The 23,415-nt window shown below is 48.7% G+C and overlaps 1 protein-coding gene across 3 annotated transcripts in view; it reads right to left on the bottom strand.

Annotated features, from left to right (window-relative positions):
* Positions 1–23,415, bottom strand: part of LOC137412486 (PH and SEC7 domain-containing protein 3) — a 196,756-nt gene that overhangs the window by 140,975 nt on the left and 32,366 nt on the right. For 2 of the 3 annotated variants that reach the window (XM_078776658.1, XM_068097791.2), the window contains one exon: positions 3,009–3,117. In XM_078776658.1, coding sequence (XP_078632784.1) covers positions 3,009–3,117 — 109 coding nt within the window. Of the gene's footprint in view, positions 1–3,008; positions 3,118–5,672; positions 5,818–23,415 lie in introns of those variants that run through there. The other variant, XM_068097793.2, reaches the window with a different exon arrangement.

Here is a 23,415-nt window from a genome sequence, read left to right on the forward strand (position 1 = left end):
TTCTGCCATCTATTACTAAGGTAGAACTAGAAGCGTGTGTGTGTGTGTGTGTCGCGCTTCATTCTAAAGGGTTCCTACTGTCATATAATAAACTAGAACGCCACTCAGTAAAGTGCATACTCCCGCCGTGAGTGGCCGCTGCTGAGCCCTGTCTTCCAATGGTAAAAAAATCCTTCAAAAAATTCCTGGATCCGGAATAATATCCTGAGCTTCACCAAAAAACTAATCAATTCTTCCTTATCCCAAGGGAAATCATCCCACCAACTTTCATCCAAATCCGTTCAGAACTTTTCCAGATATCTTGTTCACGAACACATGAACATACGAACATACGAACATACACACACACACACACACACACACACACACACACACACACACACACACACACACACACACACACACACACACACACACGATCGAATGCATTACTCCCTGGCGGGAGTAAAAATGGCACCTTTGGAAAGCTACTAATCGATTTACTTGTAACAAAAAAATTGTGTCCTTTTATTAACAAAGATTGCTGTTTTAAAGACCCCTCATTCTGGGATTGAGGAAGAAGCGGGATGGGAGCTCAATGCAGCGGTTCCAATGGTAACATTAGTTATTCTACAGCAGCAGGAACCCTTTAGAAGGGCATGGAAGGAGCACACAAAATTATACATAGTAATATTTCTCGAAGCAATATAAAAATATATAAAAGTACACAGTAAGAACACAAACAACAACCCCAGCCATGGCAACAATTAGGTCTTTAAAGAAGAATCTTTTTTATGGGTTTTACTTCATTTTATATCCTTATTGACACTTGTGAAGTAGGTACAACTTGGTGTCTTTGATAAATAAATAAAAATTGTTCTACACCTAGTAGTACCTAAAGGAAACAGCTTGATATACAACAACTATACTCAACATAACAATTATAACTATATTCGACAACAACGACATGAACTATGATATAGCCCTGACAAGATAACACAGAAGATATACTCTTTCAACTATAGTGTAGCAGCATAGCAAACCTGTTGTGCATTTTGTGATACAAGCACCAAATTTGGCACAAATGTACATTAATATGTTGCGAACATTGTGTGGTCAGCAATGAAGACGAGAGTCTGAATTACATGTATGCAAAATACCTTGTGAACCAGTGAAGCAAATACACGGGTAAGCATGAATTAAATCTAGGGCATGATATAATTTCCATGATGTTTACCTCTACACTCAATGGTGGAAGGAGGTAATGTTTTGATCCCAGCTTGTCTGTATGTCTGTTTGTCTGTTAGTCCACAAAATTCCAGACAAAGCTTGTAGTAGTGGTAGTTGTAGTGGTAGTGGTGATAACAGAAATTGTTATATAGAACTGAACTTATATTATTATTATATGCAGAAAATAACTTCATTTCTATATGCCCTGCAGTGGACAGGTTAATTGGTTTATGCACTGAAGGGGTCACCCTGGTGTGCACTGCTGTGTTCTGCCTCACTGAGTTGTTCAGGTATGATGTACTCAGCACAAGCTTCCGGTCGGCCCGGAGGTGGGGGTGCGGGGCCTGTCACGGAACGTCAAAACAAACGGCCTGCCGGGGCCGCCCAAAAGTCGGGCGTGAGGGGCGCGTCCACTAATGGAACAACTCTCGCTTCCCAGATCGAGGGCCACATGGTCAGGAGAACCTCGTCCCTTCCGGTCACACTTTGCCTATCGGCCGGCCTCGAAGACCGAAATTGTGACGGTGTCACCCGAAAAATTTGAAATTACGAAATTTGAAAAAATTTGAAAAACAAAATTACGGAATTTCAAGTGGCCCAATATCTGAAAATGTTCGCAACATATTAATGTACATTTGTGCCAAATTTGGTGCTTGTTTCACAAAATGCACAATTCTTTTGAATATTTGGGCTAAGCCGCCCCACTACTACTGCTGCAAGCCTGGACAAGCCTGGACACAAGATGGGTCGGGAAGATATAGTGACAAATGAACAAATCAACCTGAAGCTGGAGCAGAATAAAAATAATGGGAAATATGTAGAGGGAGTGGGGGTGGAACAATGGCATCTCTGTCCTTCCTGGCCTGTCCTTCCTGGTGGGATATGGCTAAAGTAAGTTGGTATGGGGATGTGATGTTGGTAGGGGTCACAAATGGATTTGCATGGGAATACCGCTAACTCATGCTCTGTGGCAATGGCTCCTGCTCTCCCGTCTTTCTCCATCCCTCCTTCTCATATTTTATATTCTCTCTATAGCCATTCCAATCTGATCTATGCTTATTCTCTCACCAATCTTCCTCTACCTATGAACGTTGGTGTTTATATAATCCACCCATACGAAGGAATTTGTACCACCTGTCATGGCGTGTCCATACATCATAAAAAATAATCCATGCCAATTTTGAGCTGGCCAAAACTAGGCTCAAGCAGCTCGGTGGGTTATATATTGGAACTTCGATTTGGGGGTGGGGTAGGGGGGATGTTATGATCATAAAAAGGAGTAGGTGGAGTACACAGAAACACATGAGTTTACTGGACTTATTGTGGCTCGAACTGATTAAAATGTGCTCTCCCACATATGGTCACAAAGCCCCACCCTGGTTTGGTGAAACCAACAGCGCATGCTCAGTGGTATTTCCTATAATTAATTATATACCACCGGGGACCCCCTACACTCTTTTCCATTCCTTCATTGTTGAATCGTCGTAGTAAATCATTCGAACAATGTCCAGAGCACAATACACCACCAAAGAGATACTCATAAATAATTTGTAACAAGCAATCTACAAAGTTATGCTGGGTTGCCCTCAAAGAAGATTCACCGATTCCTCCTGTTGTAGAAAAATATAGAATAATCCAGAATAATCCAGAAAAGTCCAGAAAAATCCAGAAAAATCCAGAAAAATCCAGAAAAATCCTCGAGTTAAGTCCCAAAACCAAATGCAAAAATCTCGGAAGCAAAACAAAGAAATAATGAAAATAAATCTGATCCTATCTGATGGTAATTATATGATACTCACCCCAGGCCGGGGAAAGCGAGGATGGACTGAAGAAACAGCCACTGGTAGGTTTTATGAGATGCTGGGAGCCAGCTGGTGTGACCTGTCCCAGGCAGAGGAAGAACTCCTCCTAGATGGGCATAGAAGGCCATAAACAACGTTGAAGTTCCTATAATGGCAGGAAGGACACTTAAACCTCCTAATAACCCTGCAATATCAATACGGTGCATGTCCACAGCAGTCAAAGTGGGAATAAAACGTTTACGATTGTTTCCAAACAGAAAGAATTTTTGGCAAGCTACAAGATCTCTGCAGGGAAACTTTTCTAAGCTCGTTATGTTTTGTTATTTCATGAAAACACATGCCAGTGGTTTACCGCTGTTCGTGCAGCAAATAGCATGGGTGATCCACTGTTTGTGCTTCAACGTCATACAATAACATCAACTGGGAGGGAAAGGGATTGGTGGTAGGGTTGGGGTGGGAGGGAAAGGGATTGGTGGTAAGGTGGGGGTGGGAGGGAAAGGGATTGGTGGTAGGGTTGGAGTGGGAGGGAATAGAACTGGTAGTAGGGTTGGAGTGGGAGGCAAGATAATTGGTGGTAGGGTGGTTGTGGGAGGAAAGGGAATTGGTGGTAGGGTTGGAGTGGGAGGGAAGGGAATTGATGGTAGGGTTGGAGTGGGATGGAAGAGAATTGGTGGTAGGGTGGTTGAGGGAGGAAAGGGAATTGGTGGTAGGGTTGGAGTGGGAGGGAAGGGAATTGGTGGTAGGGTCGGAGTGGGATGGAAAAGAATTGGTGGTAGGGTTGGAGTGGGAGGGAAGGGAATTGGTGGTGGGGTTGCAGTGGGAGGGAAGGGAATTGGTGGTCGGGTTGGAGTGGGATGGAAGAGAATTGGTGGTAGGGTGGGGGTGGGAGGGAAGGGAATTGGTGGTAGGGTAGGGGTGGGAGGGAAGGGAATTGGAGGTAGGGTGGGGGTGGGAGGGAAAGGGATTGATGGCAGGATGGGGGTGGGAGGGAAGGGAATTGTTTGTAGGGTCGGGATGGGAGGGAAGGGAATTGGTGGTGGTGTGGGGGTGGGAGGGAAGGCAATTGGTGGTCGGGGGTGGGTGGGAGGGAAGGCAATTGGTGGTCGGGGGGGTGGGAGGGAAGGGAATTGGTGGTAGGGTGGCGGTGGGAGGGAAGGGAATTGGTGGTAGGGTGGGGGTGGGAGGGAAGGGAATTGGTGGTAGGGTGGGGTGGGAGGGAAGGGAATTGGTGGTAGGGTGGGGGTGGGAGGGAAGGGAATTGGTGGTAGGGTGGGGGTGGGAGGGAAGGGAATTGGTGGTAGGGTGGGGGTGGGAGGGAAGGGAATTGGTGGTAGGGAAGGGAATTGGTGGTAGGGTGTGGGTGGGAGGGAAGGGAATTGGTGGTGGGTGGGGTGGGAGGGAAGGGAATTGGTGGTAGGGTCGGGGTGGGAGGGAAGAGAATTGGTGGTGGGTGGGGGTGGGAGGGAAGGCAATTGGTGGTCGGGTGGGGGTGGGAGGGAAGGGAATTGGTGGTAGGGTGGGGGTGGGAGGGAAGGCAATTGGTGGTCGGGTGGGGGTGGGAGGGAAGGGAATTGGTGGTAGGGTGGGGGTGGGAGGGAAGGGAATTGGTGGTAGGGTGGGGGTGGGAGGGAAGGGAATTGGTGGTAGGGTGAGGGTGGGAGAGAAGTGAGGGGTGTGAAAGGCGGGATAGCACTTCAGTAATAGGGGAGAGAGTTATTGGGTATGGATGGAGTAGTTAAATGAACAAGAAAAGGTGAATGACATCACAATCCTCTTTCATCAGAGCCTGTTTGGCAATTGCATGAAGTTCCACCAAAGAGTGGATATTTAAAAAAAGATCAAAATACATTTTGCATGATTAAGTAAATAAATAATTGCAGCACAGATTACTTTGAGCAGGTCATATACCGGACCACAGTAGCCCAGGGGGTGAATATCCCATGTTACCAAAATCAAAGTAGTTTTTAATGTTACTTGATCCATGGCATAAGAGGTCTTGGAGGGTCGGGTCGGGGGGTTTGAAGTCACAATTTTTGGTTTTTATTTTGGATTGAGGCTGCAAGTCCATAAGCTCCGACAACACATGTGTTTACCTTGAGCTCGGAGCTCGGAGCGAAGGTTTCGAAGAAACCCGATGACCAATCACCCAGTAGTCCCAGTATTTTAGGGGATCATCCCATTTTATACCGCAGTATCCCACATCTGGTTTCCTACCTTTCCGGGCTGACATTCGTCAGTATTCTCTATATTTTGGTGTGACCTTATAACATGCTCCAGAAACCATCGCGGACAAATTCAAACACCTTGTACAACCAACCACACGGATTATTTTCATACTTAAATCCACATAGCTTCAGGGAGGCTGCACCCCCTCAACCCCACAAGGGGCATGCTGTCCCATGACCCTGCAAGGTGTGCGGTGACACCCTTGACCTGTGCCCGAGTGTCGCCGTTTCATGAGAGATGTTCGCTCGATCTGCCCGGAGGTGAAGCTCGTTTCCCGAACCTACAGGTAGTGTCTGAAAGGTGCCATGTGGTCCTTTAAAATTGCGCAGCAGATGAAGGTGATTTTGGGGGAGAGTCGAGCACAGAATAGTAAAACCGACGTGTCGTATTGTGGTCAGCTCAACCGAACGATTCATGAAACATAAAAACACTCACAACTCGTTCTGTGGGAAGCAGGTTGGTGGTTGCACAAGGATCTTCCTGCCACCTGCTTTCCTTGCCCACTCCCGGACGTGCATCCACAACAGGTCCCAAACACGAGAGGTGACTATAGGCTCTACTGGGATCGACGGGGCGTAGTGGAAAGAAAGAATGAAGGAGGGAAAGAAATAAAAGGAAAAGGAGTTCCAAAGAAGGAGGGCGTTGCGGTCGCAGTTGGCAGGAGAACTAGTGTGGGAAGGCAGAGGCTTGCTATGCATGGGGGAAGAAAGGCAGAGGCTTGCTATGCATGGGGGAAGAAAGGCAGAGGCTTGCTATGCATGGGGGAAGAAAGGCAGAGGCTTGCTATGCATGGGGGAAGAAAGGCAGAGGCTTGCTATGCATGGGGGAAGAAAGGCAGAGGCTTACTATGCATGGGGGAAGAAAGGCAGAGGCTTGCTATGCATGGGGGAAGAAAGGCAGAGGCTTGCTATGCATGGGGGAAGAAAGGCAGAGGCTTGCTATGCATGGGGGAAGAAAGGCAGAGGCTTGCTATGCATGGGGGAAGAAAGGCAGAGGCTTGCTATGCATGGGATAAAGGTAGAGGCTTGCTATGCATGGGGGAAGAAAGGCAGAGGCTTGCTATGCATGGGGGAAAGGTAGAGGCTTGCTATGCATGGGAAAGGCAGAGGCTTGCTATGCATGGGGGAAAGGCAGAGGCTTGCTATGCATGGGGGAAAGGCAGAGGCTTGCTATGCATGGGGGAAAGGTAGAGGCTTGCTATGCATGGGAAAGGCAGAGGCTTGCTATGCATGGGGGAAAGGCAGAGGCTTGCTATGCATGGGGGAAAGGCAGAGGCTTGCTATGCATGGGAAAGGCAGAGGCTTGCTATGCATGGGGGAAAGGCAGAGGCTTGCTATGCATGGGGGAAAGGCAGAGGCTTGCTATGCATGGGGGAAAGGTAGAGGCTTGCTATGCATGGGGGAAAGGCAGAGGCTTGCTATGCATGGGGGAAAGGCAGAGGCTTGCTATGCATGGGGGAAAGGCAGAGGCTTGCTATGCATGGGAAAGGCAGAGGCTTGCTATGCATGGGGGAAAGGTAGAGGCTTGCTATGCATGGGGGAAAGGTAGAGGCTTGCTATGCATGGGTAAGGCAGAGGCTTGCTATGCATGGGGGAAAGGGAGAGGCTTGCTATGCATGGGAAAGGTAGAGGCTTGCTATGCATGGGGGAAAGGTAGAGGCTTGCTATGCATGGGAAAGGCAGAGGCTTACTATGCATGGGGGAAAGGCAGAGGCTTGCTATGCATGGGGGAAAGGTAGAGGCTTGCTATGCATGGGGGAAAGGCAGAGGCTTGCTATGCATGGGGGAAAGGTAGCGGCTTGCTATGCATGGGAAAGGCAGAGGCTTGCTATGCATGGGGGAAAGGCAGAGGCTTGCTATGCATGGGGGAAAGGTAGAGGCTTGCTATGCATGGGGGAAAGGTAGAGGCTTGCTATGCATGGGGGAAAGGTAGAGGCTTGCTATGCATGGGGGAAAGGTAGAGGCTTGCTATGCATGGGAAAGGCAGAGGCTTGCTATGCATGAGGGAAAGGCAGAGGCTTGCTATGCATGGGGGAAAGGTAGGGGCTTGCTATGCATGGGGGAAAGGTAGAGGCTTGCTATGCATGGGGGAAAGGCAGAGGCTTGCTATGCATGGGGGAAAGGCAGAGGCTTGCTATGCATGGGGGAAAGGTAGAGGCTTGCTATGCATGGGGGAAAGGCAGAGGCTTGCTATGCATGGGGGAAAGGTAGAGGCTTGCTATGCATGGGAAAGGCAGAGGCTTGCTATGCATGGGGGAAAGGCAGAGGCTTGCTATGCATGGGGGAAAGGCAGAGGCTTGCTATGCATGGGGGAAAGGTAGAGGCTTGCTATGCATGGGAAAGACAGAGGCTTGCTATGCATGGGGGAAAGGTAGAGGCTTGCTATGCATGGGGGTATGGTAGAGGCTTGCTATGCATGGGAAAGGCAGAGGCTTGCTATGCATGGGAAAGGTAGAGGCTTGCTGTGCATGGGAAAGGTAGAGGCTTGCTATGTATGGGGGAAAGGCAGAGGCTTGCTATGCATGGGAAAGGTAGAGGCTTGCTATGTATGGGGGAAAGGCAGAGGCTTGCTATGCATGGCAGAAAGGCAGAGGCTTGCTATGCATGGGAAAGGTAGAGGCTTGCTATGCATGGGGGAAAGGCAGAGGCTTGCTATGCATGGGGGAAAGGCAGAGGCTTGCTATGCATGGGAAAGGCAGAGGCTTGCTATGCATGGGGGAAAGGCAGAGGCTTGCTATGCATGGGAAAGGCAGAGGCTTGCTATGCATGGGGGAAAGGCAGAGGCTTGCTATGCATGGGGGAAAGGCAGAGGCTTGCTATGCATGGGAAAGGCAGAGGCTTGCTATGCATGGGGGAAAGGTAGAGGCTTGCTATGCATGGGGGAAAGGTAGAGGCTTGCTATGCATGGGTAAGGCAGAGGCTTGCTATGCATGGGGGAAAGGTAGAGGCTTGCTATGCATGGGAACGGTAGAGGCTTGCTATGCATGGGGGAAGAAAGGCAGAGGCTTGCTATGCATGGGAAAGGCAGAGGCTTGCTATGCATGGGGAAAAGGCAGAGGCTTGCTATGTATGGGAAAGGCAGAGGCTTGCTATGCATGGGGGAAAGGCAGAGGCTTGCTATGCATGGGAGAAAGGCAGAGGCTTGCTATGCATGGGAAAGGTAGAGGCTTGCTATGTATGGGAAAGGCAGAGGCTTGCTATGCATGGGGGAAAGGCAGAGGCTTGCTATGCATGGGGGAAAGGCAGAGGCTTGCTATGCATGGGGGAAAGGCAGAGGCTTGCTATGCATGGGAAAGGTAGAGGCTTGCTATGTATGGGAAAGGCAGAGGCTTGCTATGCATGGGGGAAAGGCAGAGGCTTGCTATGCATGGGGGAAAGGCAGAGGCTTGCTATGCATGGGGTAAAGGCAGAGGCTTGCTATGCATGGGAAAGGTGGAGGCTTGCTATGCATGGGAAAGGCAGAGGCTTGCTATGCATGGGGGAAAGGCAGAGGCTTGCGATGCATGGGAAAGGTAGAGGCTTACTATGCATGGGGGAAAGGCAGAGGCTTGCTATGCATGGGAAAGGTAGAGGCTTGCTATGCATGGGGGAAAGGCAGAGGCTTGCTATGCATGGGAAAGGCAGAGGCTTGCTATGCATGGGGGAAAGAAAGGCAGAGGCTTGCTATGCATGGGAAAGGTAGAGGCTTGCTATGCATGGGGGAAAGGCAGAGGCTTGCTATGCATGGGAAAGGTAGAGGCTTGCTATGCATGGGAAAGGCAGAGGCTTGCTATGCATGGGAAAGGCAGAGGCTTGCTATGCATGGGGGAAAGGCAGAGGCTTGCTATGCATGGGGGAAAGGCAGAGGCTTGCTATGCATGGGGGAAAGGCAGAGGCTTGCTATGCATGGGGGAAAGGCAGAGGCTTGCTATGCATGGGGGAAAGGTAGAGGCTTGCTATGCATGGGAAAGGCAGAGGCTTGCTATGCATGGGGCAAAGGCAGAGGCTTGCTATGCATGGGAAAGGTAGAGGCTTGCTATGCATGGGGGAAAGGCAGCGGCTTGCTATGCATGGGGGAAAGGCAGAGGCTTGCTATGCATGGAGGAAAGGCAGAGGCTTGCTATGCATGGGAAAGGCAGAGGCTTGCTATGAATGGGGGAAAGGCAGAGGCTTGCTATGCATGGGAAAGGTAGAGGCTTGCTATGCATGGGGGAAAGGCAGAGGCTTGCTATGCATGGGAAAGGTAGAGGCTTGCTATGCATGGGGGAAAGGCAGAGGCTTGCTATGCATGGGGGAAAGGCAGAGGCTTGCTATGCATGGGGGAAAGGCAGAGGCTTGCTATGCATGGGGGAAAGGCAGAGGCTTGCTATGCATGGGGGAAAGGCAGAGGCTTGCTATGCATGGGGGAAAGGCAGAGGCTTGCTATGCATGGGAAAGGCAGAGGCTTGCTATGCATGGGGGAAAGGCAGCGGCTTGCTATGCATGGGGGAAAGGCAGAGGCTTGCTATGCATGGGGGAAAGGCAGAGGCTTGCTATGCATGGGAAAGGCAGAGGCTTGCTATGCATGGGGGAAAGGCAGAGGCTTGCTATGCATGGGGGAAAGGCAGAGGCTTGCTATGCATGGGAAAGGCAGAGGCTTGCTATGCATGGGGGAAAGGCAGAGGCTTGCTATGCATGGGAAAGGCAGAGGCTTGCTATGCATGGGGGAAAGGCAGAGGCTTGCTATGCATGGGAAAGGCAGAGGCTTGCTATGCATGGGGGAAAGGCAGAGGCTTGCTATGCATGGGGGAAAGGCAGAGGCTTGCTATGCATGGGAAAGGCAGAGGCTTGCTATGCATGGGGGAAAGGCAGAGGCTTGCTATGCATGTGGGAAAGGCAGAGGCTTGCTATGCATGGGAAAGGTAGAGGCTTGCTATGCATGGGGGAAAGGCAGAGGCTTGCTATGCATGGGGGAAAGGCAGAGGCTTGCTATGCATGGGGGAAAGGCAGAGGCTTGCTATGCATGGGAAAGGCAGAGGCTTGCTCTGCATGGGGGAAAGGTAGAGGCTTGCTATGCATGGGGGAAAGGCAGAGGCTTGCTATGCATGGGAAAGGTAGAGGCTTGCTATGCATGGGGGAAAGGCAGCGGCTTGCTATGCATGGGGGAAAGGCAGAGGCTTGCTATGCATGGAGGAAAGGCAGAGGCTTGCTATGCATGGGAAAGGCAGAGGCTTGCTATGAATGGGGGAAAGGCAGAGGCTTGCTATGCATGGGAAAGGTAGAGGCTTGCTATGCATGGGGGAAAGGCAGAGGCTTGCTATGCATGGGAAAGGTAGAGGCTTGCTATGCATGGGGGAAAGGCAGAGGCTTGCTATGCATGGGGGAAAGGCAGAGGCTTGCTATGCATGGGGGAAAGGCAGAGGCTTGCTATGCATGGGGGAAAGGCAGAGGCTTGCTATGCATGGGGGAAAGGCAGAGGCTTGCTATGCATGGGGGAAAGGCAGAGGCTTGCTATGCATGGGAAAGGCAGAGGCTTGCTATGCATGGGGGAAAGGCAGCGGCTTGCTATGCATGGGGGAAAGGCAGAGGCTTGCTATGCATGGGGGAAAGGCAGAGGCTTGCTATGCATGGGAAAGGCAGAGGCTTGCTATGCATGGGGGAAAGGCAGAGGCTTGCTATGCATGGGGGAAAGGCAGAGGCTTGCTATGCATGGGAAAGGCAGAGGCTTGCTATGCATGGGGGAAAGGCAGAGGCTTGCTATGCATGGGAAAGGCAGAGGCTTGCTATGCATGGGGGAAAGGCAGAGGCTTGCTATGCATGGGAAAGGCAGAGGCTTGCTATGCATGGGGGAAAGGCAGAGGCTTGCTATGCATGGGGGAAAGGCAGAGGCTTGCTATGCATGGGAAAGGCAGAGGCTTGCTATGCATGGGGGAAAGGCAGAGGCTTGCTATGCATGTGGGAAAGGCAGAGGCTTGCTATGCATGGGAAAGGTAGAGGCTTGCTATGCATGGGGGAAAGGCAGAGGCTTGCTATGCATGGGGGAAAGGCAGAGGCTTGCTATGCATGGGGGAAAGGCAGAGGCTTGCTATGCATGGGAAAGGCAGAGGCTTGCTCTGCATGGGGGAAAGGTAGAGGCTTGCTATGCATGGGGGAAAGGCAGAGGCTTGCTATGCATGGGAAAGGTAGAGGCTTGCTATGCATGGGGGAAAGGCAGAGGCTTGCTATGCATGGGAAAGGTAGAGGCTTGCTATGCATGGGGGAAAGGCAGAGGCTTGCTATGCATGGGAAAGGTAGAGGCTTGCTATGCATGGGAAAGGTAGAGGCTTGCTATGCATGGGAAAGGTAGAGGCTTGCTATGCATGGGGGAAAGGCAGAGGCTTGCTATGCATGGGAAAGGCAGAGGCTTGCTATGAAAGGCAGAGGCTTGCTATGCATGGGAAAGGTAGAGGCTTGCCATGCATGGGAAAGGTAGAGGCTTGCTATGCATGGGGGAAAGGCAGAGGCTTGCTATGCATGGGGGAAAGGTAAAGGCTTGCTATGCATGGGAAAGGCAGAGGCTTGCTATGCATGGGAAAGGCAGAGGCTTGCTATGCATGGGAAAGGTAGAGGCTTGCTATGCATGGGGGAAAGGCAGAGGCTTGCTATGCATGGGGGAAAGGTAGAGGCTTGCTATGCATGGGAAAGGCAGAGGCTTGCTATGCATGGGGGAAAGGCAGAGGCTTGCTATGCATGGGAAAGGCAGAGGCTTGCTATGTATGGGGGAAAGGCAGAGGCTTGCTATGCATGGGAAAGGCAGAGGCTTGCTATGCATGGGGGAAAGGCAGAGGCTTGCTATGCATGGGAAAGGCAGAGGCTTGCTATGCATGGGGGAAAGGCAGAGGCTTGCTATGCATGGGAAAGGCAGAGGCTTGCTATGCATGGGGGAAAGGCAGAGGCTTGCTATGCATGGGAAAGGTAGAGGCTTGCTATGCATGGGGGAAAGGCAGAGGCTTGCTATGCATGGGGGAAAGGTAAAGGCTTGCTATGCATGGGGGAAAGGTAAAGGCTTGCTATGCATGGGGGAAAGGCAGAGGCTTGCTATGCATGGGGGAAAGGCAGAGGCTTGCTATGCATGGGGGAAAGGCAGAGGCTTGCTATGCATGGGGGAAGAAAGGCAGAGGCTTGCTATGCATGGGGGAAAGGCAGTGGCTTGCTATGCATGGGAGTGGCTTGCTATGCATGGGAAAGGCAGAGGCTTGCTATGAATGGGGGAAAGGCAGAGGCTTGCTATGCATGGGGGAAAGGTAAAGGCTTGCTATGCATGGGGGAAAGGCAGAGGCTTGCTATGCATGGGGGAAAGGCAGAGGCTTGCTATGCATGGGGGAAAGGCAGAGGCTTGCTATGCATGGGGGAAAGGCAGAGGCTTGCTATGCATGGGGGAAAGGCAGAGGCTTGCTATGCATGGGGGAAAGGCAGAGGCTTGCTATGCATGGGGGAAAGGCAGAGGCTTGCTATGCATGGGGGAAAGGCAGAGGCTTGCTATGCATGGGAAAGGCAGAGGCTTGCTATGAATGGGGGAAAGGCAGAGGCTTGCTATGCATGGGAAAGGTAGAGGCTTGCTATGCATGGGGGAAAGGCAGAGGCTTGCTATGCATGGGAAAGGTAGAGGCTTGCTATGCATGGGGGAAAGGCAGTGGCTTGCTATGCATGGGAAAGGCAGTGGCTTGCTATGCATGGGAAAGGCAGAGGCTTGCTATGAATGGGGGAAAGGCAGAGGCTTGCTATGAATGGGGGAAAGGCAGAGGCTTGCTATGCATGGGAAAGGCAGTGGCTTGCTATGCATGGGAAAGGCAGAGGCTTGCTATGCATGGGGGAAAGGCAGAGGCTTGCTATGCATGGGGGAAAGGTAAAGGCTTGCTATGCATGGGGGAAAGGCAGAGGCTTGCTATGCATGGGGGAAAGGCAGAGGCTTGCTATGCATGGGGGAAAGGCAGAGGCTTGCTATGCATGGGAAAGGCAGAGGCTTGCTATGCATGGGGGAAAGGCAGAGGCTTGCTATGCATGGGAAAGGCAGAGGCTTGCTATGCATGGGGGAAAGGCAGAGGCTTGCTATGCATGGGGGAAAGGCAGAGGCTTGCTATGCATGGGGGAAAGGCAAGACACTGTCAAGTACGAGGAAATAGACAGAGAAACACCTAATAATGAAGGGTGTGGACGAGCGAACAGAGGCGGCACAATTTGTCGGCCTTGTGCTCTATTGTACTGATAGCCGTAAATGTTTACTCTTGTCAGTATGTTGACGAAGTACAGGGCGTACTGTATAACAGGAGATCGGAACATGGAGTGCAGCTGCATGGGGTAGGCCGACAAGTTTTTCGGGGGGATTGGTGCTGAATTAAGGTAACGCAGCCCTAACCTCCGTGTTGTAGTTTTGCATACTGCTATGATCACCCCCTGCATAGAAAGTCCTTCCGGCTTCGACCCTGCTGAATAGTTTGAACGTGCCTGCACCTGCAGTCACCAGTCAAACCGGATCCACAGTCGTTGATGTGGGATTTGTTCGCAAAATATTTGGACAACTCGGCCGACAAATCCGGATGAACATTCTCACTAAATACCAGCCCACTGATGGCTACGTGACTTCTCTGACTTCAAAGCGTATTTACTTTTCCAGCCTTACTGTATTACCATGATTATCTGGTCAGGAATCCCTATGAAAGGTGAGGAATCATCAACACTGATCTTTAGAAGGTTACCATGTGCAGCCACCCGGCTGCTGGTTGCATTATTTCTGTGGGCGCGTCTGCCGCTGATGCAGTGCCTCTCTATAACCAGTTATCTGGTCCTCATTTTGCCAACCTCGGAGGGATGACAGGCTGAGTCAACCCCACCTGGCGTTAATTCAACGGGATTCAAACTCAGGACTTTAGGATCCCTAGCCCGCCACCCTAACCATTAGGCCAACACCAGGTAGATCAGATGTGACTGAAGATGTGACTGAAATACTATCTGAAATACTATTTCATATAAGAGATGACTGGGATTTTTTCCAAGGGTTGTAATCTGCAATTTTCAGGAAAGAGTGGTGCGTGGGTGTGGGGAAGGTGAACGGTGGTTCGAAAATATAATGCGATGGAAGATGACGAGATGGTGGTGGACTGACATCTTGAAACTCTGGAGGGAAGAGTGGGATTGTACTGACTCATGGTGGTGGTTAATAGGCAGGAATATAAGAGAAATCAAGGAGTGGTGGTGAGCAGCATTCCTAAATTTTGAAACATTAAGACAGAGATACAGGAAAAAAAAGTGTGTATCCGGGAGTTTCCATGGAAGAGTGTACACCATCAACCTGTCTATGGTGAGAGTGCAACAAATCCTGTGGCTCAACTTTGAGAGAGATACCAAAACTGTTGGCAGCATTGGATTATGCAAAATCCATGAACAACTATCGGGGATGCCTCTTTGTGGTGGTTGTACCCCCAAACGCAGGTGGCGGGCCAAATCTTCCTCATTCTTCCCTGCTGCCCGGAGTCGTCAGTGCAGCACGGTCACGGGCAGAGTGCCGATCAGTCCTCATGGACCGGCTCCTTCCCTCTTGTCTTTTTCTCTCTCTTTCTCTTTCTCTTTCTCTCTCTCTCTCTCTCTCTCTGTGTGTGTGTGTGTGTGTGTGTGTGTGTGTGTGTGTGTGTGTGTGTGTGTGTGTGTGTGTGTGTGTGTGTGTGTGTGTGTGTGTGTGTCTAACTCTGTCGTGGCCCTGACTTCGTGAAGGCGGGGATACACCAATTCTGGATGTGGGGTATCTCTGGGTCGCTCCTGGGAGATCGATCGGCTGTCTCCGTGCCGTGGACTTGTTCAACAGAACTGTCTGGGGATGTACAAAAACAACAACGGCAGCAGAATCTATGAGTGAGAAGTGTGGTGCAGGGTCACCAACTCATAGTAGGAGAGAGCAGCACTCCACTGAGCCATGGTTAAAGGCTTTCCAGGCTGAGAGTACATATTTCAAAAGAAAGGACTTGGCATGATGGATGATACACAGCACGAGGCCATCTTTGAAATATGGTGCACCTTCATCCATGAGAAGTTTTCATCCTGGACTATAACACTCGGTAGTTGAAATGTCAAACATGAGCCTTGCCTGCTGGAAAGCAACTCCATTCGATGCTGCCTTCATATCCAACAAATGCTGCAGAGGGCGCTGAAAACACGTGTTCCACATATTATATCTTGAGGAAAGCAGGTAGGTGTAATTATGATGACTTTACCATTTATGAGCGCTTTTCGTGTCCTGACAACTTGATGAAATTATATTTTAATTGTAATTATATCATCAATTCTGGTTTTGCTTTACTCTATTTGTCAATGCCATGAAAGAAGAAGTTGAATGCTTGCATTTGAGTGTATTGTATCATCATACATGTTCAAATGGCTGTCCTTCCAACTCGACACTTCTTCAGCGACACTGTTCATCATTCATCATGTTATAGACACAAAGTGGTGTGCGGTAATCTATGTACAATGTACCACAGCACATTGTTCTTTGTGGAACATCATGCTTTCACAGCATCCCGAGTTCGAATTATTGATTCGAATCAATTCGTCCTTGTTACACACCCAACCTGTCCACCATATTTCATCCGAATCTGTCCATAACTTTCTGAGATATTGTGCTCACAGACGGACAGACAAACAGACAGTGGTGAAAACATAACCACCGTCCACCTTTGATGACAAAGGTAATACTAATAATAACAATAACACTTATTTATGTAGAGGTATTTATTATTCATGCAAAACCAACGTTAGGATCATTTTGACACCCAAAGATGGCGGACAAATAGCTCAGCAGAATATCCTGTGGATCCCATAGGATTTTGACAAAAAAAAACTCAGGTACCATTACGGAAAATTTCCAAATCTACTTTATAAAAAAGAAAGTTTATTTGTTTGTTTGTGTGTGTTCATTTATGCATTCTGACCCTGCAGGAAACAGTGCAACCAAACTTTGCATGGCCTCCTCTATCATCCAGAGAAAGGCCGAGGGCTATGTTTGGATAAATACAAATTGAAATAAAAAACAAAAATACATATAAAATCAAAGAATTGGCCTTCAGGCCTTGATCGGGTCTTGTCTGGGTTTTTTACACGACAATGCCTGGGTTTTTTCCCCAGGAGCGATCAAGTATTATGTCTTGTGAAGACCGTATGCTGAGGTTGTATTTTGTGATTTGTTGTCAACAACACAAATTTAACAACAAAGAACAATCAGAGATTGCAGACCCTTGCCAGGACGTGTTTTGTGTGTTTTTTAAAGCTTTTGTGTTAAAACAAATATGGTGGCCGAACCACGTGACCCATGACGTCATCTAGCCCCCCCCCCCCCCCCACCAATTTATCCCAAGATGACGCTCAAGAAATCTTGATTGGATGAAGTTTTGTACTTGTCGAATTTTGACGTCATAATGGACGCACCTATGACATCATCATCAACATATTTTATTCCACATGGAGAGTTCTTCACAATGAGCCATGTCTCAATTTTTTCTATTCAGCGCTTTCGGAGATATAGAGGTGCAAAGTTTTTCAGTTTTTCAAGATGGCGCCCATACCACGTGACATAAGACGTCATAATTATCATGAAAATATTCCCCAGTGGGAGTTGCACCTATGGTGAAAATTTCCTGTCAATCAGACTAACGGTTGCAGAGAAAATCATATTTATTCTGTGCGGACAAACAAACAAAGACAGACAGACAAACAGACAAACGGACTCAAATGCAATACCCTCTCCTCTGGCGAGGGTGATTATTATAGATTTCACTTGTCGAGTGTGTCGGCCATCTTGCTTCATTCTGTTTGGCCAGTTTAGTGGCACGGAGTTGGCCTCCCAAGTTCAAATCCCGTATTCCGTGTTGATTTGCACATTGTCTTGTAATGTCCTTGTAGTTCATGTAAGAGTACAGTGATATCTCACAATATCATTGTACTGCACGTTCTATATACAAAAACACTTTGAAGAGTTTTAGAATCTGTACGAGAAATAAAGCATCCCTTATCTCGTCTGGAACCGCCATGCCATTTCAATGATATTCTATGAGGTATCAGGTAAGATCAGGTATCAGGACTCAGGTGTGCATGTAAGATGAGCACCATGGGCTATTAAGAGTGGGGGTTGAAGGGGAAGTAAAATAACTTTCATTCCTTTCCTCTGAGCATGCCACATGCTATTTAAAATATGTCGTTTTAATCTCGAGTAAAATAATTCAGCAGAAGCTGCTATCAGTTGCTTTGTTATTTTCTGTGCCCATATTTGGTCAAATATGCAATAAAAAGTCCATGCTGAACCGAAATACCACGTGCTTTTAGTAAATGTTAATATACATGACACCAGCAATGGAGAATGCGGAATAAATGTTGAGTATTGCTTTTGTTGGGGTATAATCATAGTAAGCCAAAAGGAAAGGTTGCTTGTGCATGCATGTGTGCAACTTGCATCAACAAAACTACAAATACTTCAGCCAGTGTTCAATCATCAAGGAACATTTTTGGTTTTGAAAAACTAGAAAATAGAAATCGATGAGAATAAGTCAGATGTCAACCTGTCAAGATGTCAACCTATCCCACGTTAGATGTCGATCAACTGTAACGTTTGATCTCAATTTAAGGTCACATGAAAATGTATTTGTCACATTAGAGAGAGAGAGAGAAAGGGAGAGAGAAAGAAAGGATAGAAAAGAGACAACATCAGATGCTTCCAACTCGAGTACTCTGATTCTGATGTACCATACTCGATGACAGAGCATCGGTGCTACTCAAGCAGGTTTTTGGCACGGGTTATACTGGGTGATTTCCCATTGCCTTCCCAGTAGTAGTTCGGGCAGGAATTTTGAATTTGTTGATTGTGCCAGTGATAGCTCGCCTACTCTTCGTGAAGTACACCGTGAGACCTTTAACGTCCACAAACTATGTACCGTAAAATGGGGTGAATAGGGACAGCAAGGTGAATAGGGACACAAACTGAAAAAAAGTTCGGAAACTTTTTTCGCTGAAAATTGATAACCATACTGATTTGTTGATATTTGGGTTGACAGTGTTCTCTTGTTTTTTTAAAAAGCAACTTATAGTCCCTATTAACCCCATATATGGGTTAAATAGGAATAAATAGGATTTTTATGGCTGTACCTATTCACCCCGTTTTACGGGTGAATAGGGACAATCACTAATACAAAAAAATAATAATGAAGAAACAATCCTGAGTTTCCAACTTATTGCTAAATTGATAGCTCAGATGGATGCACATAATATGCACCCATAATATAAACCACTGTGCAAATGAAAAAAAATATGGGATAAAAAGTTTCTCCAAACAGTCCCGATTTCTTGATTATTATTTTTTTGTATTAGTGACTGTCCCTATTCACCTGTAAAACGGGGTGAATAGGGACAGCCATAAAAATCCTATTTATTCCTATTTACCCCATATATGGGGTTAATAGGGACTATAAGTTGCTTTTTAAAAAAACAAGAGAACACTTTCAACCCAAATATCAACAAATCAGTATGGTTATCAATTTTCAGCGAAAAAAGTTTCCGAACTTTTTTTAGTTTGTGTCCCTATTCACCTTGCTGTCCCTATTCAACCCATTTTACGGTATGTACCCTCCAGGCCACCCTGTCAGCCCATTAACTCGAGTTTTGGTCTGCAAAATGATTTTCAAAGGGTGCGTGACCTTTGACCTTTGACTTGTAGAACGCAAAATGTAATCATGCTTCATCTTTCTTTTACAGTCCATACCTGTGCTAAGTTTCGTTGAAACATTTTCAGTGGTTCACAGGTTATTGTGGTAACAAAATGAATTTCAACATGGGATTTTCGAAATGAGATATGAATGCTAACGAAATCTTTCACGTATGTGGTGTGCGCGTGCGTCTCAATGACTTGGTTCCACTAACTGGGGCACTTTTAACCTGCCGTTGTCAACTCAAAATCTGTAATTAAAATACAGTATTTTAACAAGAAAGAGCAATCAGAGATTACATTATCAATAGATGACGCTCCAGAAATTTCATCTTGATCGGATGAAGTTGTGTACTTGTCGAATTATGACGTCATCATGGAGGCACCTATGACCATCATTAACACATGTTATTCCACATGGAGAGTTCTTTACAATGAGCCATGTCGCAATTTATTTATGCAGTGCTTTCCGAGATAGAGGTGCAAATGTTTTCGGTTTTTCCAAGATGGCGGCCGAAGCACGTGCCCGATGACGTCATCATTTTTTTTCTCCACCAATTTATGCCTAAATGATGCTCAAGAAATTTCATATTGATAGGATGAAGTTTTGTACTTGTCGAATTATGACGTCATAATGGAGGCACCTATGACATCATTAACATATTTCGTTCCCCATGGAGAGTTCTTTACAATGAGCCATGTCGCTATTTTTTTCTATTCAGTGCTTTCGGAAATAGAGGTGCAAGGTTTTTCGGTTTTTCCAAGAGGGCGGACGAACCACGTGACCTATGACGTCATAATTATTATAAAAAAATTATACATATGGAGTTGCACCTGTGGTGAAAATTTCCTGTCAATCGGACCAACAGTTGCAGAGAAAATCATATTTATTATGTGCGGACAAACAAACAGACAGACAAACATACAGACAGACAGACAGACAAACGCACTCAAATGCAAAAATCGATTCGATTTTGGTGAAGATCTGAATATGGATTCGGATATGAGAATTATTTAATTATTTAAGTGATTCTTCACCATCAGAGATCGGGCGAAAAGCGATATAACGTATGATATTTGAAAACGTTGTGGACGAATTATGACTAAACTTGGTGGATGAGTTGGTTAGGCGACAAGAACAAGTCAATTCGATTTTGCTTCAGGTCCGAATCCAGATCCGTGGGATACAAAATTCAAAATATAAAGTTCAAAAGCAGAATTTGCAAGTTGATCTGCACTTCACTATCATTCATTATCTGTACAGTAACAACCAATTTTCTAATAAAAATCTAACTCATTTGTAAAACAAGCATTCTGAGTATTGCGCTGCAATACACGTCCCCTACCGGCAGTTTGTCGTCCGGAAAACTGTTGGGGAAATTACCAAGGGTTATTTACCCACAGGTTCTGAATCGTTCCCAATCGCTAATTACCTCAGGACGGGCTCACCTGTGATTCGCACTCGGGACTTCGATTTATACATCTTGCAGACAGGTGAGCAGAAGCACGAGAAAATAAGTTGTTGATAAAGAACCTTTCGAGTCGCTAAATATCAGTAATTTATTATATTTTCCGGTTCACGATCAATGATCGATGTGTATATATATGTTGCTCGGCTTGGCTTCGCCCCTCCCGAAAGCGCGCGCTGTGTCGTGCTTTTGACGTTCGCGAGACGACGCTGAGGGGGCGCGGTGCGGCTTGAGGAGAACTCTCGAATAAACAAGAGATATCCATTAAAAAAAAATATTTTCGTTTAATTAACGATATCTGCCAAACCACGTGCCCTATTGTAAATTCCAAAAGGACATTTTAGTAGATTGACATGCTGAACAGATCTGTGAAGTTTCCCCTCGATTGGATCAAAAATGAGGGAGGGGCTCGGTTTTAAAGGTTCATGCTTAAAAACGTCATAACTCTGAAACCATGTGACGCATGACGTCATGCTCGCTGACTTTTTTGTTCGTCATGGGTATGCGATTTTGCCTCCAAAGTTTGGCCTCTATCTGTTCAGCCGTTGCAGAGAAAAAGTTTTCACGAAAAACAATATGGCGGCCGAACCACGTGACCTGTGACGTCATAATTACAATTAAAATATTCTACAGACCGAGTCCCCCCTACGGTGAAAATTTGATCTCAATCGGTCCTATTATTGCAGAGAAAATCTTTTTTAAAGGAAATTAAAACTTACAATGGCACTGAGTTAAGGATCATCAGAATTATCAGAATTCCCAATATTGAAAGTGCCATAACTTTGTTAAAAATGATCGAAACGTCGTGAAGTTCGAACTTGACCAGTAACTTATCATGAGGAAACCATGGAAATCATTAGCATTAAGCGTTTAGAAAAAAAGTCCGGAAAACTGTTCTTTGCGTGACGGACTGACGGACTGACAGACGGAGGGACGGAGGGACGGCGTGCAAACCTATAGTCCCCTCCGGTGTACACCGGTAGGGTACTAACTAGTGCACCCACTTCCTTCAGGAGCAACAGGAAGTATCATGTTATTTTCCTCTCTGAGGAATATAGATTACTGTAGATCTCGTCTGTGGGGTACGTGATAAGCATATAAACCGTTCGACCTGGTGGAGGTATGCTCTCAACCGAATGCCGTTGTAGTTACTTTGGTTATTGCAAGCGATCTTGGAAAAATGCCACGAGAGGTCTCAACACAGCGTTTGTCCAAGGAGGAAAAAACCCCTTTAAGTAGCCTTGGAAAAATGCACTATTTATATACCTTAACATGGATTTCACCCAAGGCGGAAAACCCCCTAAGGGAAGGGGGGCAAATCAAGTCGCTATGACATCTGTGGTGTGATCTTTAATTCCTGGGGCAAGTTTGTTTAAGTTTGGATAAGTAAAGACCGAATGTATCACGGTTAGACTGACAGACACAAAATTGCATATTTTAATATGGATTTGAAGGAGCTGGGGCTCCCACGTCGATCGGAAGAATGGACGCGACAAAAAGCTGGAATTCATCCGAGTTGCTTTAATCAAACCAAACACTCAGGCACTCTGAAAAGCCCGTTTATCGGGCAGCAATATATATACATATTATCCCGGAGCGTTTGCCCAGGAAAGGCGAGAGGGGGCGTGGCCCAGAGTCCTGGCTGCTACGGCCTGGCAAGTTGAGGGCGAGCCTGCCCGGGCGTCCTGGACGAGCCCGGCATGGTGATCGCTCCGCGTCCTTGATAGGTGCAAGGCGATTGTGAAAACCCAGCGGTAGCCGCTACACACGTCCCCCCAGAATCGACTTGCACCGGCAGGGTCAATTTGAGGGGGGTCCTGATGACCCGGCCGAAGCGACCACTGGCGGGTCGTGGGAGGGGGTCCGGTGTGGTGGTGGGCGGTCGAGTGGGGGGCACCGTGGACGGGGGGCGGCCTCGCCGTGGCGGAAGGGCCACCCGTGGTGGGTGGTCGACGACCACGTGCGCCGGCTTGAGGCGGTCCACCGCAATCCGGTCCGACCTGCCGCCGATGTCGATGACGAACGACTTGTCGTCCCGTCGCAGCACCCGGAAGGGCCCGTCGTACGGCGGCCGGAGTGGCCCCTGATGTGCGTCGTGACACACAAAAACATACTCCGCTGTGCGAAGTGCTGGGGGGACGTAGGACTGGGGGTCACCGTGGTGGGATGTTGGCACGGGGGCAAACCGTCGGGCGGCCTCCTGGAGGTCCGAGCGCTGGTGAGCTGCGGACCAGGGACTGGTAGCGTCGGGCACGAATTCGCCCGGGACGCGTAGCGCCTGGCCATAGACAAGCTCGGCGGTGGATGCCTGGAGGTCCTCCTTGGGGGCCGTGCGGAGGCCCAAAAGGACCCACGGCAGCCGGTCGGCCCAACCGCCGCCTTGAAGGCCGGCCATGAGCGCGGCCTTCATGGAGCGGTGGAATCGCTCGCACAACCCGTTTGCTTGGGGGTGGTAGGCCGTAGTACGGTGGAGCTTGACCCCCAGGTTGCGGGCGACCGCGCCCCACAGCTCGGAGGTGAACTGTGGTGCGCGGTCTGACGAGATGTCCGCCGGTGCGCCGAAACGGGCGACCCAGGTGGCGATGAAAGCCTGCGCCACGTCGGCGGTGGTGGTGGAGACGAGGGGAACGGCCTCCGGCCACCTGGTGGTCCTGTCCACCATGGTGAGCAGCTGTGTGAACCCCCGTGACGGGGCGAGGGGACCCACCAGATCCACGTTGACGTGGTCGAAACGTCGTTCGGGCATGGTGAAAGGTGCCAGCGGGGCCTGGGTGTGTCGGTGGACCTTGGCCCGTTGGCAGGCCGTGCAGGTGCTGGTCCAATCGCGGCTGTCCCGACGAAGGCCGTGCCAGACGAATCGCGCCGACACCAGCTTCTGGGAAGCTTTCCGGCCCGGGTGGGAAAGGCGGTGGAGGGAGGCGAAGATGCGGTGTTGCCAGGTGACGGGCACGATGGGGCGAGGCTGGCCTTGGGAGACGTCGCAGAGCAGGACAGTGTCCGCGAAGTGGATGTCGGCCAGGCGGAGGCCCGTGTCC

The sequence above is a fragment of the Myxine glutinosa genome, chromosome 4 (assembly GCF_964187855.1).
Source record: "Myxine glutinosa chromosome 4, kmMyxGlut1.1, whole genome shotgun sequence".
NCBI lineage: Eukaryota > Metazoa > Chordata > Myxini > Myxiniformes > Myxinidae > Myxine > Myxine glutinosa.